Below are 18,874 nucleotides of genomic sequence, written 5' to 3'. Positions count from 1 at the left end.
CCCCATTCTCTACCCTGAGATTTTCTAATACATTACATTACTTATTAATTATTTCTTCCTCTTCTACATAACTGAATCCATAGAGGAGCCTGGTGAAAGCCCCCGCTTACTGAACGTGGTAGGAACAACTTGTAGGATAAGTGATAGAACCAGCCATCGTGACTCATCGGCACACTTGCTTCCCATCTGTATGTAACCTGTTGTCGTAATCTCATCATTTCTGTACATAAGCCACGATGAGAAAACACCATCTGTACAATTCACAATGGCGTACAATAGAAGAGAACACGGGGTTCAGAGACGTATAAAGCAAAGGGAACAGCGAAGTCTTCGAGTATAATTTATCTATAGGTAATTAAGAAGCCTCTAAGATTTCTCAGATACGTAACCCGCTTCTAAACATTTAGAGAAAACATGATATTTCAGCACTAGAGGTTGTAGGAATAGGAATTGTGGCGTTCAGCATTGATAATTGTAGAAAAGGCTTAAAGGTATTTTATCAACCAGTCCTTAATGTTATTGGTGCATACCACTTCACTAAAGTATATTTAAACACAAATAGGTACTAAAAAATGTTCGCCGTTTCGCCTCGCTTCTTCAGGGGCGTCATGTGCCCCTCTTTTTTGTGGTTTTCCCTGTATATATCTTTAGTATTTTTTTATATATCTTTTTAAATTGTTTCAATAGAAATGAAAACATTTTAGTACCTATTTGGCATATATCTCTTCTTATCCTGGGACAATATTGTGTCCCTAGGTTGTGTTTAAATATGGCTTAAAGGGAATCTGTCACTAGGTTTTTGCTACCTCATCTGAAAAGAGACCCTGATTCTAGTGATGTATCACTTAGTTTACTGGGTACAGCAGTTTGGATACAATCAGAGTTTTTAGATATAGCAGTGCTCAGAAAGCTAACCCAGCCCACACCACAGCTCTCCATGTACATTGTATATTGACAGTGAGCTGCTAATTATTGGTGGGGAAATAGTTGGACCAGGATGCATGCCAGCTGTAGTCCTGTAGTGTTTATCTCCTGCTGATAAAACACTGATTATATTGAAACAACAGCACACAGCCTAATAAGTGACACATTGCTGAAATCAGTGTCTCAGCCCCTTACGTCATGCTGCCTTCGGGTTAAATAAAAAAAAATCTGCTGACAGATTCCCTTTAAGCGAGTCTGTGCACTGCAAATACATTCTAGACTAACTACATTTCCTTTAAGGACACTTCGCTCCACCAGGGTCATGTAAGTGTGCACTTGTGCACAGCCCACTCCTCTGTCACTGAAGCTGTCAATGTTTAATGAGTGACATCAGGAAATAGGAGAGAAGACTATGCACGAGCATGAACACGTTTTCACTAGCAGACAGTGCTCGTCGGGGAAAGCCAGGGCTATCAATCAGAAAAAAGGGAGGTGGATGAAAGCAAACAAGGAGTCCTGCAAATCAGTGCATGGAGGCACCCGGTCCGAGGAGCTGCCCACTTAATAAAGACTATGAGACTTTTCCATCACAGAGCTCCGTTTCCGTCAATATTATTATTGTGTTTTATTAGAGATTTGTTGCTGTGTTTTATTAATGTTCTGCTTGCTCTTTATATACACTAATTTTACTTGTAAAAGTGTCCAGCATTCCAGTAATCTCATCAGTATCTCAGGAGCCTTAAGCCATTGTTCAAACAGCAACTATTTGCCTAAGGGCCCCGTCACACTAAGCGATGCAGCAGCGATCCCGACAACGATACGACCTGTCAGGGATCGTTGCTGCATCGCTAATACATCGCTGGTGAGCTGTCAAACAGGCAGGCTCACCAGCGATCAGGGGAGCAGCGATATCGTGGAAAGAATCGTTCCACGATGTCCTGCTCCCGTTACCAGCCTGCTGCAAGCAGGAGCAGGCTGGTAACTATGGTAAACATCGGGTTACTAAGTGCGCGTGTGCCCCTAGTAACCCGCTGTTTACCATGGATACCACTCTGCTACGATGCGCGGGAGCCTCCGCGCACCGTAGCAGAGTGGTATCCATGGTAAACAGCGGGTTACTAAGTGCGCGCGTGCCCCTAGTAACCCGATGTTTACCATAGTTACCAGCCAGATCGTTGGTCCCGCTGGTCACACACAGCGATGTGTGCTGGCCAGCGGGAGGCCAACGACCAAAAAATGGTCCAGGACACTTTGCAACGATCAGCGACCTCACAGCAGGGGCCTGATCGTTGCAAAGTGTCACACACAGCGACATCGCTGGTGAGGTCGCTGGTGAGTCACCAAAACCGTGACTCAGCAGCGATATCGCTAGCGATATCGCTATGTGAGACGGGGGCTTAAGTGTTGAAAGGAGATCCAGAGGAGTAGTCACCACAGGGAGTCTCACATGCAGACCCAGGTGATGGGTTTCACCTGAGAAAATACCTCCACTAATGCACACTTAAGCTTTGGTGGGGGAGGGTGAGAGCAGTTCTGGCCATTCAAGGGGCTGATCCCAGTGAAGGAGAAAAGAAGCCAAATGTTTAGTGGGGAGTTGGTGGAATGACATCAAAGGAATAGGATGGAGTCTGAGGACCTGGAAGGATGGATGGATGCATGGCATATGGAGTGTTGGAGATCAGTTACCGACTGGACTGGATAAACATGCTGCAGTTGTGGGATCTGTCCTTGAGATTTAAACTTTCTTAAAGGATTGTTGCTACTGGATACCTGTGCTTCCATCGTTTTACCTGTTGTCTGGAGGATCGGGGACTGTGACTACAGACTATACTGGCACAAAGGCAGTGGAACTATACCGTCCCGGAAAGGGGATCTTGTTTACTGAGACAATTGTATTTTGGACATTTACCTGGAATTGCTGTTTTACCATGGCTGTGAGGAATAAAATGTTGTTGCATCATCAACATGCCTAGGTGATTATTAAAACCCACAATCTCAGATCTTTACACTTGGCTACACCAAGGGAGCACCAAGCACCCTTGTTTGCAGATGTGAATACATTAGGGGGTGCACATTTTTTAATTGCAAAAATCGGACTGTGAGACTGTACTTACCGAAGGGTTTTACTTTAGTTTATTCAAGTGATCGTAAAGCTACAACTGGACGACAGTATAGCATGCGATAATATCATTATATGTGCAAGGTATCAAGGCTCATGTCATGGGGATAGCTCAGCAGTGAATAAGATGAGCATGATTTCAGTCCACCTGATCCCATTGCTTCCCATGAGATATGTGGCAATTGTCTAACAGACCCTTAATGGATGGCTTTATAGAAAGGCGATCCCTATCTGGCTCAGCTAAATAGGAAGTCCGAAAATATATGTTCTATTCATAAACAGCATAAGACACTGCAAATAAAAAAGCTAAATGTAAAGAAAGAGCAGCATCAGTCATGTACAGCATAAAGTGGAATATTTTTGCTGAATGCAGACATATCGGCCACCCAGGACCTTATTCACTCCTGTAGACAAAGTGATTTATAAGAGGTTGCCTAAGTTAGGAGATGATTCCCGCTAATTATTATCCTTACCTTCTAAGATGTGCATCCTCACAAGCTCAGATCGCTCGGGTCGGCTGCGAATCTTGTGCTTCAGGAAGTTCTCAGTCTGCACATAAGGTAATATAGGAAATCATAAGCCAGTGTATATAGCCAGTCATTTCTTCATGTACACATGCTGCTCTATCCTCATCGCTAAAGCAGAGGACTAACTTTGCCTACAATGCAGATTTTGGCGAACCACTAAAGTACTTTATAAGATATTTACAGCATGTCTTCAACATCATTTTTAAGTGTTAATCCACTTGTGAGATTTCTATTTCTCATATATTAAGCATTCATTCTTACCCTGGCACGCTCCAAGCTTTTGATCTGCTCGTGAAACGCGGCAGGGCTTTTTAAAGCTGAAAATGAGAGAAGACAATGTTAGCTTTGGCAAGGAGCAGAAGAAATAGAATATAAGATTTGTGTATTCACATAAAGGATAAAACTGACGGAAAAGACGTATTTGGAGAGACTCAATTTTATCTCATAATTGACATATGGCATTTGGCAATGTTCACATACGGTTTCTGCACTGGTAACACAGTGATGCCTGTCATATCATGCTCCATAATAGTACGTTTAGAGCCAGGATACACTGGGAAGAAACACTGTCTTTTTTTTTGCTTGTTTACATTCACACTTGCACTTTCACATTCCGTTTTTAGGAACTGAAAATGGAATAAATATTAATGTAAAATAAAAAAGTGGCAGAACTGATAAAAAAGGAACCAGAAGGCCCCACCAATTATTATGGAGTCCGTCTGGGGTCAGTAATGTGTCCATTTATAGAATAGAAGAAAAAAAGGGCAGTGTGCAAAACTTTTTCTTTCCTTCTAAAAACTGACAAATAATGGAAGCCAGACAGACCCTCTGATTGTGATTACATCAATTATGCAACAGATCCGTGAGATTAGTGCGGTTTGTTCCAAAAAACTCAAGTGAGATACGTATTGGATGGTTGTCGGCTGCATGCTGCTTCGGCCGATCGTTTGTCTGACAGCCATCTCAGCAGACTCTCCCCCATAAACTTGAGCTCACTTTGCCCGAGTGCTCCTGTGGTCTTTATAAGAAAGCTGCAGGCTCGCACGTCGGCCGGGGTCTTCCGATGGAACAATGACAACAGTAGTCCAAAACCGGACATAAGCGATTGACATCTCTCCCGACCATCAGTCAAACGGCGACCCCATACATATTAGACTATCGGCCAAGCCAGTCGATATTAGCGGGTTCGGCCCACATTAGTCTAATGTATATGGGGGCCATTACACAGTTTTGATGAAGAGGGTCACTGTTTTTGATTGTATTATTTTCTGCCAACTTCTTTACTGTGAAAATCAATGTATGATCACAGCCTTTGTCGGAGTAGGTTTCCTCCAACCTGTGGCTATCCTGGTAATGTAATTGGCACTATTATCATGCCCTGACAGTCACAGAGAGTGCTAGAAGTTTATGTTTTACAACAGCCGAAAAGTCGCTCGTTAAAGGGTTGAAAAATATATCTTGTTTTCTACCAAAAACAGCATCACACCTACCCATGAGTCACTCCAGAGGAACTGAGCTGCAATACCAGACTCTACCTATGGACAGATGTAGCCCTTGTTCTTGTAAGAAAGTCATATTTTATGTTACACATTCCATGGATAGATGTGATCCATGTTGTTGTATGAAAGCAGCCATGCTTTTTTTTATTATTATTTTGTACAACCCTCTAACACTCACTGTAGAAAACATCCTCTGAAGGGGATGAAGAAGTGAACAAGCCCCAACAATTCCACCTCCCCATTATGTTTCCATTCCACATGAACTAGTAATATAACTACAGCTGTGGCAATTGCTATTACACAATTAGTCAATGAGAAATTATTTAACAAATTCAGATTTCCTCATGGAATATAAGGTTCATTGTTGACACGAAACCCACATTTTTTCACATAGGTCATGTATTCCAGAGGTCACATACGAAACATTGCGAGATGTGGTCTAGTCATAGAAGCTGATGTCTACTCGTCATACAAGCTGATGTCTACTCGTCATACAAGCTGATGTTTACTCGTCATACAAGCTGATGTCTACTCGTCATACAAGCTGATGTCTACTCGTCATACAAGCTGATGTCTACTCGTCATACAAGCTGATGTCTACTCGTCATAGAAGCTGATGTCTACTCGTCATAGATGTAATATATACAGATGAGCAAAGCTAATCCCTCTCCGTCTCCTCCAGCTCGATGATCCGACAGGAATGTCCAGTTATCTTATTCTACCATTCATGTACCCACATCCAGAAACACAAGACACAACTGTTCAACCATATAAGACTTTTCACATTTACTTATTCTTAACCTGGTTTTCATAATAAACTCAGCATTTTATAGGATCCAATTTATTTTCTAGCATGTAAGTCAGGAAACTCCATGCGAAGCTAAAACAGATAATATAATAATAAGCATAGGCTTCATAGACTGGAGTATGGACTCAATAGAAAGCATAGGCTTCATAGACTGGAGTATGGACTCAATAGAAAGCATAGGCTTCATAGACTGGAGTATGGACTCAATAGAAAGCATAGGCTTCATAGACTGGAGTATGCACTCAATGGAAAGCATAGGCTTCACAGCTTGCAGAATGCACTCAATAGAAAGCATAAGCTTCAAAGCCTGGAGCATGCACTCAATAGAAAGCACAGGCTTCACAGCCTGGAGTATGGACTCAATAGAAAACATAGGCTTCACAGCCTGGAGTATGCACTCAATAGAAAGCATAAGCTTCAAAGCCTGGAGCATGCACTCAATAGAAAGCACAGGCTTCACAGCCTGGAGTATGCACTCAATAGAAAGCATAGGCTTCATAGACTGGAGTATGGACTCAATAGAAAGCATAGGCTTCATAGACTGGAGTATGGACTCAATAGAAAGCATAGGCTTCATAGACTGGAGTATGCACTCAATGGAAAGCATAAGCTTCACAGCTTGCAGAATGCACTCAATAGAAAGCATAAGCTTCAAAGCCTGGAGCATGCACTCAATAGAAAGCACAGGCTTCACAGCCTGGAGTATGGACTCAATAGAAAACATAGGCTTCACAGCCTGGAGTATGCACTCAATAGAAAGCATAAGCTTCAAAGCCTGGAGCATGCACTCAATAGAAAGCACAGGCTTCACAGCCTGGAGTATGCACTCAATAGAAAACATAGGCTTCACAGCCTGGAGTATGCACTCAATAGAAAGCATATTCTTCACAGCCTGGAGTATGCACTCAATAGAAAGCATAGGCTTCACAGCCTGGAGTATGCACACAATAGAAAGCATAGGCTTCACAGCCTGGAGTATGCACTCAATAGAAAGCATAGGCTTCACAGCCTGGAGCATGCACTCAATAGAAAGCACAGGCTTAATAGACTGGAGTATGGACTCAATAGAAAGCATAGGCTTCATAGACTGGAGTATGCACTCAATAGAAAGCATAGGCTTCACAGCTTGCAGAATGCACTCAATAGAAAGCATAAGCTTCAAAGCCTGGAGCATGCACTCAATAGAAAGCACAGGCTTCACAGCCTGGAGTATGGACTCAATAGAAAGCATAGGCTTCACAGCCTGGAGTATGCACTCAATAGAAAACATAGGCTTCACAGCCTGGAGTAAGCACTCAATAGAAAGCATAGGCTTCACAGCCTGGAGTATGCACTCAATAGAAAGCATAGGCTTCACAGCCTGGAGTATGCACTCAATAGAAAGCATAGGCTTCACAGCCTGGAGCATGCACTCAATAGAAAGCACAGGCTTCACAGCCTGGAGTATGGACTCAATAGAAAGCATAGGCTTCACAGCCTGGAGTATGGACTCAATAGAAAGCACAGGCTTCACAGCCTGGAGTATGCACTCAATAGAAAGCATAGGCTTCACAGCCTGGAGTATGCACTCAATAGAAAGCATAGGCTTCACAGCCTGGAGTATGCACTCAATAGAAAGCATAGGCTTCACAGCTTGCAGAATGCACTCAATAGAAAGCATAAGCTTCAAAGCCTGGAGCATGCACTCAATAGAAAGCACAGGCTTCACAGCCTGGAGTATGGACTCAATAGAAAGCATAGGCTTCACAGCCTGGAGTATGCACTCAATAGAAAACATAGGCTTCACAGCCTGGAGTATGCACTCAATAGAAAGCATAGGCTTCACAGCCTGGAGTATGCACTCAATAGAAAGCATAGGCTTCACAGCCTGGAGTATGCACTCAATAGAAAGCACAGGCTTCACAGCCTGGAGTATGGACTCAATAGAAAGCATAGGCTTCACAGCCTGGAGTATGGACTCAATAGAAAGCACAGGCTTCACAGCCTGGAGTATGCACTCAATAGAAAGCATAGGCTTCACAGCCTGGAGTATGCACTCAATAGAAAGCATAGGCTTCACAGCCTGGAGTATGCACTCAATAGAAAGCATAGGCTTCACAGCTTGCAGAATGCACTCAATTGAAAGCATAAGCTTCATAGCCTGGAGAAATATGAACTCAATAGAAAGCATAAGCTTCAAAGCCTGGAGCATGCACTCAATAGAAAGCATAGGCTTCACAGCCTGGAGCATGCACTCAATAGAAAGCACAGGCTTCACAGCCTGGAGTATGAAGCCTATGCTTTCTATTGAGTCCATACTCCAGGCTGTGAAGCCTATGCTTTCTATTGAGTTCACACTCCAGGCTGTGAAGCCTATGCTTTCTCTTGAGTCCATACTCCAGGCTGTGAAGCCTATGCTCACTACTGAGTCCATACTCCAGACTGTGAAGCCTATGCTCACTACTGAGTCCATACTCCAGACTGTGAAGCCTATGCTCACTACTGAGTCCATACTCCAGGCTGTGAAGCCTATGCTCACTACTGAGTCCATACTCCAGGCTGTGAAGCCTATGCTCACTACTGAGACCACACTCCAGGCTGTGAAGCCTATGATCACTGAGTCCACACTCCAGGCTGTGAAGCCTATGCTCACTACTGAGTCCATACTTCAGGATGTGAAGCCTGTGCTTTCTATTGAGTGCATACTCCAGGCTGTGAAGCCTATGCTCACTATTGAGTCCACACTCCAGGCTGTGAAGCCTATGCTTTCTATTGAGTCCACACTCCGGGCTGTGAAGCCTATGTTTTCTCTTGAGTCCATACTCCAGGCTGTGAAGCCTATGCTCACTACTAAGTCCATACTCCAGACTGTGAAGCCTATGCTCACTACTTAGTCCATACTCCAGACTGTGAAGCCTATGCTCACTACTGAGTCCATACTCCAGGCTGTGAAGCCTATACTCACTACTGAGTTCATACTCCAGGCTGTGAAGCCTATGCTCACTACTGAGACCACACTTCAGGCTGTGAAGCCTATGATCACTGAGTCCACACTCCAGGCTGTGAAGCCTATGCTCACTACTGAGTCCATACTCCAGGCTGTGAAGCCTATGCTCACTACTGAGACCACACTCCAGGCTGTGAAGCCTATGATCACTGAGTCCACACTCCAGGCTGTGAAGCCTATGCTCACTACTGAGTCCATACTCCAGACTGTGAAGCCTATACTCACTACTGAGTCCATACTTCAGGATGTGAAGCCTGTGCTTTCTATTGAGTGCATACTCCAGGCTGTGAAGCCTATGCTCACTATTGAGTGCACACTCCAGGCTGTGAAGCCTATGCTTTCTATTGAGTCCACACTCCAGGCTGTGAAGCCTATGCTTTCTCTTGAGTCCATACTCCAGGCTGTGAAGCCTATGCTCACTACTGAGTCCATACTCCAGACTGTGAAGCCTATGCTCACTACTGAGTCCATACTCCAGACTGTGAAGCCTATGCTCACTACTGAGTCCATACTCCAGGCTGTGAAGCCTATGCTCACTACTGAGTCCAAATTCCGGGCTCTGAAGACTATGATCACGACTGAGTCCAAATTCCGGGCTGTGAAGCCTATGCTCACTACTGAGTCCATACTCCAGGCTGTGAAGCCTATGCTCACTACTGAGTCCATACTCCAGGCTGTGAAGCCTATGCTCACTACTGAGACCACACTCCAGGCTGTGAAGCCTATGATCACTGAGTCCACACTCCAGGCTGTGAAGCCTATGCTCACTACAGAGTCCATACTTCAGGATGTGAAGCCTATGCTTTCTCTTGAGTCCATACTCCAGGCTGTGAAGCCTATGCTCACTACTGAGTCCATACTCCAGACTGTGAAGCCTATGCTCACTACTGAGTCCATACTCCAGGCTGTGAAGCCTATGCTCACTACTGAGTCCAAATTCCGGGCTGTGAAGCCTATGCTCACTACTGAGTCCATACTCCAGGCTGTGAAGCCTATGCTCACTACTGAGTTCATACTCCAGGCTGTGAAGCCTATGCTCACTACTGAGTCCATACTCCAGGCTGTGAAGCCTATGCTCACTACTGAGTTCATACTCCAGGCTGTGAAGCCTATGCTCACTACTGAGTGCATACTCCAGGCTGTGAAGCCTATGCTCACTACTGAGTCCAAATTCCGGGCTGTGAAGCCTATGCTCACTACTGAGTCCATACTCCAGGCTGTGAAGCCTATGCTCACTACTGAGTTCATACTCCAGGCTGTGAAGCCTATGCTCACTACTGAGTCCATACTCCAGGCTGTGAAGCCTATGCTCACTACTGAGTCCATATTCCAGACTGTGAAGCCTATGCTCACTACTGAGTCCATACTCCAGGCTGTGAAGCCTATGCTCACTACTGAGACCACACTCCAGGCTGTGAAGCCTATGATCACTGAGTCCACACTCCAGGCTGTGAAGCCTATGCTCACTACTGAGTCCATACTCCAGGCTGTGAAGCCTATGCTCACTACTGAGTCCATACTCCAGACTGTGAAGCCTATACTCACTACTGAGTCCATACTCCAGGTTGTGAAGCCTATGCTCACTACTGAGACCACACTCCAGGCTGTGAAGCCTATGATCACTGAGTCCACACTCCAGGCTGTGAAGCCTATGCTCACTACTGAGTCCATACTCCAGGCTGTGAAGCCTATGCTCACTACTGAGACCACACTCCAGGCTGTGAAGCCTATGATCACTGAGTCCACACTCCAGGCTGTGAAGCCTATGCTCACTACTGAGTCCATACTCCAGGCTGTGAAGCCCATGCTCACTACTGAGTCCATACTCCAGGCTGTGAAGCCTATGCTATCTGTTGAGTCCATACTCCAGGCTGTGAAGCCTATGATCACTACTGAGTTCATACTCCAGGCTGTGAAGCCTATGCTTTCTATTGAGTTCATACTCCAGGCTAAGCAGAGCACCTCTTGGTGGAGGAGGAGGGTTTCTGAGCGATCGGTCGGGGTCACAGGACTTGGGTCCCTACAGATCTGCTTGTAATTATAAGGGGAATTAAATGACATTACATTACAAAGGTTTAATTACTTTTAAAACTTTTTTTGTTACTGCGATATAAATGTATGTAAAGGTCTGTAGGGAACAAGTTTGATTATAATAGACTTCTAAGGCAGTATAATCAAAATAGCCTGCAATGAGACGAGAAGCTTCAGACATTAAGGCATTTGTGGCTTCTTCTTGACTCTGTTGCTTTTTTTCTTCATTTTTTTTAAACCTCAGCATGACCCTCGCTAAGGCATTTCTTTCTTATGGGCTGCTATAAAAGAATTGTAAACTCTTCTAAACTAAATATAGCTATGTACAATACTTGGCACTTTTTTCAGGCTTCAAAAAAAAAAAGCACAAAAAGTGAATTCAAAATGATGGATTATGAAACAGGATAGGTTTTTCCAGAAATAACACCATTACGGTTACATTCCATTAACGTAAATGGGTTGAGCTGCTCTACCAGATACAACCCAGGAACAAGAGTGATGCTGTTTCCGGAAAAGAAAAATCATATTTTATTATAATCCCTTTAAGGGGTTATTTCCATCTTTAGAAGTTATCATCTATCCAGAGGTGAGGCAATATACAAGTTTAACTTGCTGATCAGTTATTGGGGTCCGACAGTTGGGACCCAAACGAGATCACCAAGGCTCTATTCATTGTCTATGGGACTGGCGGAGAAAGAAAAGCGCTGTACTCAGCTATCAGTGGTGGTCCTAGAAAGAAAGAGTAGCGTGGTAATGACCATGTCCAGCCACTGCTCCATTCAGACTGGGAATTTCTAAACTCTTGGGATTAGTGATGGTCCCAGTGGTCGGACTCCAACCAACTGATCAGCAAGTAATCACTGAACTTGTCCTAAGTGACTAAATAACCCATTAATGTCTGAAACGTGTCCATGTTCCTGTATGTTACTTCTACAATGAATGGTCTCTTTAACACTGGCTGTGGACCTACTTTCCTGATGTGCTGACGAAATAGCTCAAAATAATTACTAAATTATGACTAACTGAAGTCTTCTACAGTGACAGATACTGCACTCCTGTACAGATCATAAACCGATCGCAGCAATAATGATTTTTTTTATTAACGGCTCTTTAGAAATTATTTTTTATTCGACCTAAATACATAGTTTTGCCGTTTAACCAAAGTACATTTTTCCCCACTACTGCTGCTTTAATAAAAAGTACATGGATATTGGGTGGGTGTGTGGTTGACTTACGTGGCATGATGCCCTGGTCTACAAGTTGTTCTCTTGTTCGCCTTTGTTGCAGACGCAGTTGAAGCACTGTAAGACAGAGGAGGAGACGCGGTTACAGACGGTCTGACTCACACTTGCCAGTCATTACGTAATACGTGACATATTGTATGATACCATGCCTATAAAATATACTCAAGGACTGAATACCATGAATTAACAGTGTGTTTCCCATAATCCTTCCATTACAATTGCCCTGCTTGTCCCTGCTCGTTTCACACTATATTTCCAAGATTAAAAAAAAATCTTATAAAATTAAATATTGGCACTGTGTGTGAACTTCTGACAGAGAATGCTGGGAGTTGTAGTTATACAACAGCTATACAGCACAGATCGGTATATTGGACATTTCTTAATTACAAGACTTGTTGTTTGCTATACCAATGGCATTATGCTAAACATTTCCAAACATCAGATATTAAAAAGAATATCTGAAGATTTAAATATTGACAGCATATCCCTGACCGGAGAAGGTGCTGCATACCTTTTACTGTTTACACCGGCATAACATGTATTACCAGACACAGCGTACTTCTTTCCATGCAGACCTCCTGTGTTCTCCCCTTTAGCCTCTATATTTTGTTTCCTAGTTTTCATCCTCAATGTTATTCCTGTATGTTCTTCTATCAATCCCATCATGAATTCATAGTCTCATAAATAAACCCAATAGATTCTAAAAGATTAAAATCAGGGAGGCTAAACTGTGATCTCCTGCATTGTAACTGTGTGACAGTCACTGTGCAGTCATCATCATTATCATCGATAAGAGTTTGTCACCCCTTGTGGAGAAGCTGTAAAGTCAATGCAGTTCTGGTGACTGAGATAGTGACCTCCTTCCAAGAACATAAAGCTATGGCATTCCCATGGTTGTCACTTTGAGGGAGAGGTATACCATGAATTTCCATATAAAAAGAAACAACTAAATAAGGTAATACTAGATGAAATGCTGCAATGCTACATTAAACTTGCATATAGATTTTTCACATCTAACATCAACGCTGCCTGGTATTTAATACCAATACTAGTACTAGAAATTTGGAATTGTGCAATTTTTAAAAAAAATAAAATACTCGAAATGTCAGCAGCATCTGTTCCTTCCCCTCAGGGACCACCTGCCAAGTATCCCAGATACAATGACTATCAGTTGACTGTACTGGTGGCTGCTGACATAATTTCTAACCAGGGAAATGACATGCATGCAAGCAGAGCTGCCTGCGTCCAATACATAAAAGCAATCTGGAGCAAGCAGCTGACGATAACGCGATGGGCACAAATGTGATATTTAGAGAATGTACGGCGCTGGCTGAGTTTATAGACACTTCGATGGGTGCCGGAACAATGCCGCGCTGTTCTGAAGTCACTACTGACATAACGGAGTTCGCTTTGCTCCTGCGGTGCGATTATAATTTGTTGTGAATAATAATCCTGTTTGCTTCTGTTTAGCAGAAAAATTGTATGTGAGACAACTTCCCTTCCCTGGAGAGCTATTATTAATATCAATGCATGGGGACTGCACATAAAAAACAAACACAAAGGCTATTTCTAAAAACATCCTGGGCAAATAGAGAGAAAAAAAAGTTCTTCTACTTGATTTCAAACTATGTGTAACTCAAAAGACATACTGATAGGGGATTTAGATTGTGAGCCCCAATGGGGACAGTGCCCATAATGTCTGTAAAGTGCTGTAGAATTAATGGCGCTATATAAGTGAGTAAAATAAATAATTAATTAAATCCCAATTTTTAAAATGATGTTATATCGTTAGGATATGCTACCACTTTACAACTGGTACCCCCAATGACCAGGTCTACAGCGCCAGTTTATGGCTGCACCACCTCCTTGTAAGGTTTCTCTGCACAGCAGCATTCCTGGCAACGGGGCTGTGCAGGGAACTACAACCAGCCACATTCAACTGAAAGCAACTGCACGGCAGATCCCTGTACAGCCTGGTGGACAAGGAAATGACCATAAACCAGCGCTGCAACCCCTTCCAGATTAGAGTAATCTTGTCTTGGAAAGCATGCGCCTGTGTGATCATCGCATGACCAGAATGATAATCTAACCAATCATTTCATTAGTCATAGGTGACTACTTTGGCACCATATTGTTGCATCTACTTTCAGATCAAGGCCACAATTCTTCATTTTTTATTTATTTTTTAGTTTTTTTTAAGTCATTCTTTTTGTGCTGGCAGCTTTTTGCGACAAATTCACCAAAAAGTTTGATAAATCTAGTGCAAATGCTAACTATATTAAAGGGGTTTTCCCAAGAACGAAAGTTCATTTTAATTAACAGATCTTGGAATAATAATAATTTCCACAATTGGATGTGTTTAGATAAAATGTTCCTGTGCTGAGATAATCTTATAAATGTGCCCCTGCTGTGTACTGTGTAATAGCTGTGTCTGACCGTGCAGGAACATGGTCTGATCATACCACAGCTCCTGGGGAGGGGACATTTATAAAATTATCTCAGCACAGGAACATATTAAACACATCCAATTGTGGAACTTATTATTATTCCAAGATGTATTAATTAAAATCAACTTTTGTTCGTGGGAAAACCGCTTTAATTTTGTTTTCTTTTGCTTTCTTTGCGTCTATTTCTTTTTTAAATTAAACGTTGTAAGGTCCTTTTGATAAGTTTCAACATATCACATGTTATTCTTCAAGTGGGTAGAAATTAGACAGTTGTGATTCTCCACCAGGTTATTGGGGTTACAACAGCACAAAAATTTTGCAACAATTTGAAAAATCTTCAAAGATGAATTAGCTGAAAACATCTGGATAATGAAAACCACGTCCACAATTTGGAGCTAACTCAAAAAAATAACAAGGACTGAAAAAAAACAAAAAAAACAAAAGTCAAACGCCATATGAAGTTGGCTTAAAACATAAAAAAAACTAATAAGCAAAAAATAAAAAGGGAGTAATGCGTTAAAATAATACAAGAAGCATTAAATACCCCCAATGATTCCATTTAGCCTTTGTTTATTGTGCTCCAGCGATGATATCGTATAAACAAGTGAGACTGCTGCAGCTAATCATTGGCCTTAGTGATCACATCCCCGAGTCAAGTGATTGGCAGCAGTGGTCGTATGTGTAAACAGCAGTCAAATATATAAAAATCAGTGGGTTAGCATTGCAGTGGCCAGGAATAGGCAAGTAATGCTTTCGATACTACTTTTAAAATTCCCCTCCTTGATGTTTTTTTGATGATCCTGGACTATCCCTTTAATGTATAACTAATTTCTGTTCTTTGTCGTTACAAATATATGTTTGGCCTTAATCTAGTGGCAAAATGGTGATATGTGGCTAATCAGCTGAATATATGTATCAGCCTCTTCTCTCGCAGCTTGGTGTAAGGGTATCACCTTGTAAGAGGTTAATATAGGGCACACACTCTACTATTGGTATAGTCTTTACTGGTAAGTGAATAATTCAGTATCTACCAGACATGGACATGTTTGCTGAGCGAACCTTTTAGCTGATAGTTATCACCTCCATCTTCCTTTATAACCATTCGGCGGCTATGTTCACACATGTTGGGTTTTTAAGCGTTTTTTTGCTGCAGATTTTTATGCACATTTTCAGCTGTGTTTTGCAGTACCAGCAAAGTCTATGAGAAACAAGAATTCTCTGTTCACACATTTTGGTGTTTTTTTTTGCTGTTGCGTATTTTGTGCCTTATTTGGATTTTTGGAAATTCTTTCAGTGTTTTTTCACCCATAGGAAGTAGTGGGTGGCGAAAAAAAAAAGCACCAAAAACGCATCAAAATTTGCATCAGCGTTTTTGATTGCAAAATAGAAAGGGGCTCTTTTTGTCACAGAACTTTATGTACATGCACAAGTAGAGACAGAAGGACAGTGAAAAAAATGCTGAAAAAACGCAGCTGATTTCCTGCCAGGAACCCAACATGTGTGAACATAGCCTTATTGTGATAGAGCAGAGGAGAAAGTGACTGGTCAACAACTCTGTCGTTACTTATCTTCTGAGAAACCAGGCTCTATAGACATTAGATTGGACCACGTAGCACAATGCTGTATAGATACATCAAATAATAAGCCAGCTGCTGGTACTGTATTATTGCTGTGCATTAACAGTGGATGCGGATTTATTAGAGCAAATATAGCAGAGATTACAAGTGAGATATTCCCCCCAATCCCATACTGAGATCCATAACCGGGCTTGTCTAGGTTGCTACATAGTAACTTTCTTCTGGTTGCGATCTCCTTTCCATGTGTAAATTCTCCGAGATGTCCTAAGAGGAAGCTGTCCACAACAAAGGAGCTATTGAATGCTATAAAAAGAGAAGGTGATGCATGGGGCATGGACCTATGTGAGAGAGAGCGGATGCTAAAAATGTCAGCATGGCTTAGAGGTTTCAGGTTTTGTGTCATGGCACACAGATGTTGGGATTAATGGAATGCAAAAAAATCGGTGCACTATGCTGCAGGAAGTGTCTTACCGTTTCTGGAAATCAGAGCATTATGGTAACACTACCACTGACGGAGCTATGGACTAGTGCAGAGAATGGTCACACTGACGTGGTTGTCACATTGTGATTGTCGTGTGACTGCAGCAGAAGCAAAATAGGGTGGCACATGTTTTGATCAATCCATCATGGCGCAATGTAACCTCAGATATAGGTAGTAAGTAGAGATGAGTGAACCTGAACTGGAAAGTTCCGGTATGATCCCCGAAACTACGGTGCTGAACTCCGAACATGGACTTCTCGCAGAAGTCCATTTTAGCTCGGGGAGTTTGAGAGAGAGAGTGAGAGCTTCCTAGCCCTTACGACGACCATTTTACAGGAACAAAGTTCGGGTCACCATTAACTTCTATGGGGTCCGGGTAGCGTTCTGGTACCCAAACCGAACTTTGGACAACAGTTCGGTCGAACCCGATCACCCAAAGGTCCGCTAATCCTTAGTAGTAATACAGTAAGGTTTTTAATATAGACAGTGTAGGACCGTCCCAATTAGGGTCACCTTGTCGCTGGTTGGACGGCTCGTATACTTTTTTTGATCAAAAATAGTTCACTAAGTACCCTATATTTCATATGCAACTTTGCTTTACATTTATATATAATGATGGTAGGGTATGTGATATATTTTTTGTCTTTTGTAGGCCTAGTAGTAAGTATTGTATGACATTTCTATGACTCTATATGCAGTTTTGGACTAATTTCCCAAAACACAGTGAGGGAAAGGACTCTGAGAATCCACCCTACATTCACTACCAGATATCTAGATAGTACCACAGAAATCATGAGCATGCAAACCGGCATGGTGGCCTAGAGAAACACTAATCGTATGGCTATGACTAGTTAGACTGAAAATGGATGAGGACCTTATAAGCAGGTTCCATGAACTTATAAAGTATACATAATTTATGAAAATTACTACAAGTAAATAAGGTACCATGACGGACTTACACTACAGTAATGACAAGTACAGAAGAAGTCACACAGTCAAGGAACATGTGGATATGGAAACAGTTATGATTTTAGGCTATGGAGAGACTGACTGTGGGATCACGGACCAGACTGGAATGACTATCCTTATGGTGATCAGTTCATATCACAGAGATCCAGCTTGAAGGGCAGAGACACTGAAAATTTAAGTACAGAGGTGTAAGGCCGGTCTCACAGTCCATACTCGGATCATGACGCATGGACTGGACACAGGTCTCCTGACATGAACTTGGTAGCCACATATACAGTGGGTACAGACAGTATTCAGACCCCTTTAAAATTTTCACTCTTTGTTTCATTATAGCCATTTGGTAAATTCTAAAAAGTTAATTTTATTTCTCATTAAAGTACACTCTGCACCCCATCTTGATTGAAAAAACACAGAAATGTAGAAATTTTGCAAATTTATTAACAAAGAAAAACTGAAATATCACATGGTCATAAGTATTCAGACCAGGGGTCGACAAAGTTGTTCAGAATCTAGGAGCCAGCCAAAAAATTTAGGAGCCAGAATTTTTTTTGTTGACAAACTGTACATATAGACCCCCTCACACACGGCGTCTCCCCGGGGAGCACGGCCTTTGTATGTACTTACACAGGTAGCGGCCCCCCGGCCACAGCGATCCTTCCCCCCAGGGCCGGCTCCAGGTTTTTCTGGGCCCCGGGCGAAAGAGTCTCAGTGGGCCCTTTTAACACATACACGATTCATGATGCACAGATACGGCGGAGAAATAAATATATAAATATATATATATATTTATTTATTTATTACACATGACCCAGCCTGCCCCCTCATCCTTCACATACGCAGACCTATGCGTGCGCACACACGGTACGCAGACATATGCGTGCGCACACACGGTACGCAGACATATGTACACATACAGACATACACATAGATAAAACAGACAAATATATATACACAGTCATATACACTGACATTCACATACATGCACTCACACAGACCCATTACTAATATTTTTAATATGGGGATTGGGGAAGCCTCACTCACCTGTCCCCGGTCCAGTGTCCTGTCCAGCAGCTCCTCGGGTATGGGGCAGTGCAGGGCCCCCGGCGTGTCACAGACTTCATGGCCCTGGAACATCAGAGGGGCCCACTTGCGGTCGGGTCCGGGCCCCTCCCGCCCATCTGTGCAGGACCTCCGCTCCGACGATGTTTGATTGCCGGCACTCCCCCAGACATGGCCGCGCGCTGTGCGGCTGTGTCTGCTAG

At 42.8% G+C, this 18,874-nt stretch overlaps 1 protein-coding gene across 7 annotated transcripts in view; it reads right to left on the bottom strand.

Moving 5' to 3' along the window:
- MRTFB (myocardin related transcription factor B) overlaps positions 1–18,874 on the bottom strand; it is a 322,168-nt gene that overhangs the window by 68,317 nt on the left and 234,977 nt on the right. For all 7 annotated transcript variants that reach the window (XM_073647701.1, XM_073647702.1, XM_073647706.1 and 4 more), the window contains 3 exons: positions 12,130–12,195; positions 3,832–3,887; positions 3,517–3,592 (listed from right to left, as the gene is read on the bottom strand). In XM_073647701.1, the coding sequence (XP_073503802.1) occupies positions 3,517–3,592; positions 3,832–3,887; positions 12,130–12,195 (198 nt within the window). The remainder of the gene's footprint in view (positions 1–3,516; positions 3,593–3,831; positions 3,888–12,129; positions 12,196–18,874) is intronic.

The sequence above is a fragment of the Phyllobates terribilis genome, unplaced genomic scaffold, assembly GCF_046119375.1.
Source record: "Phyllobates terribilis strain yellow unplaced genomic scaffold, ASM4611937v1 Scaffold_9__5_contigs__length_417890890, whole genome shotgun sequence".
Classification (NCBI taxonomy): domain Eukaryota; kingdom Metazoa; phylum Chordata; class Amphibia; order Anura; family Dendrobatidae; genus Phyllobates; species Phyllobates terribilis.
This window is presented reverse-complemented; position numbering and strand designations above follow the sequence as displayed.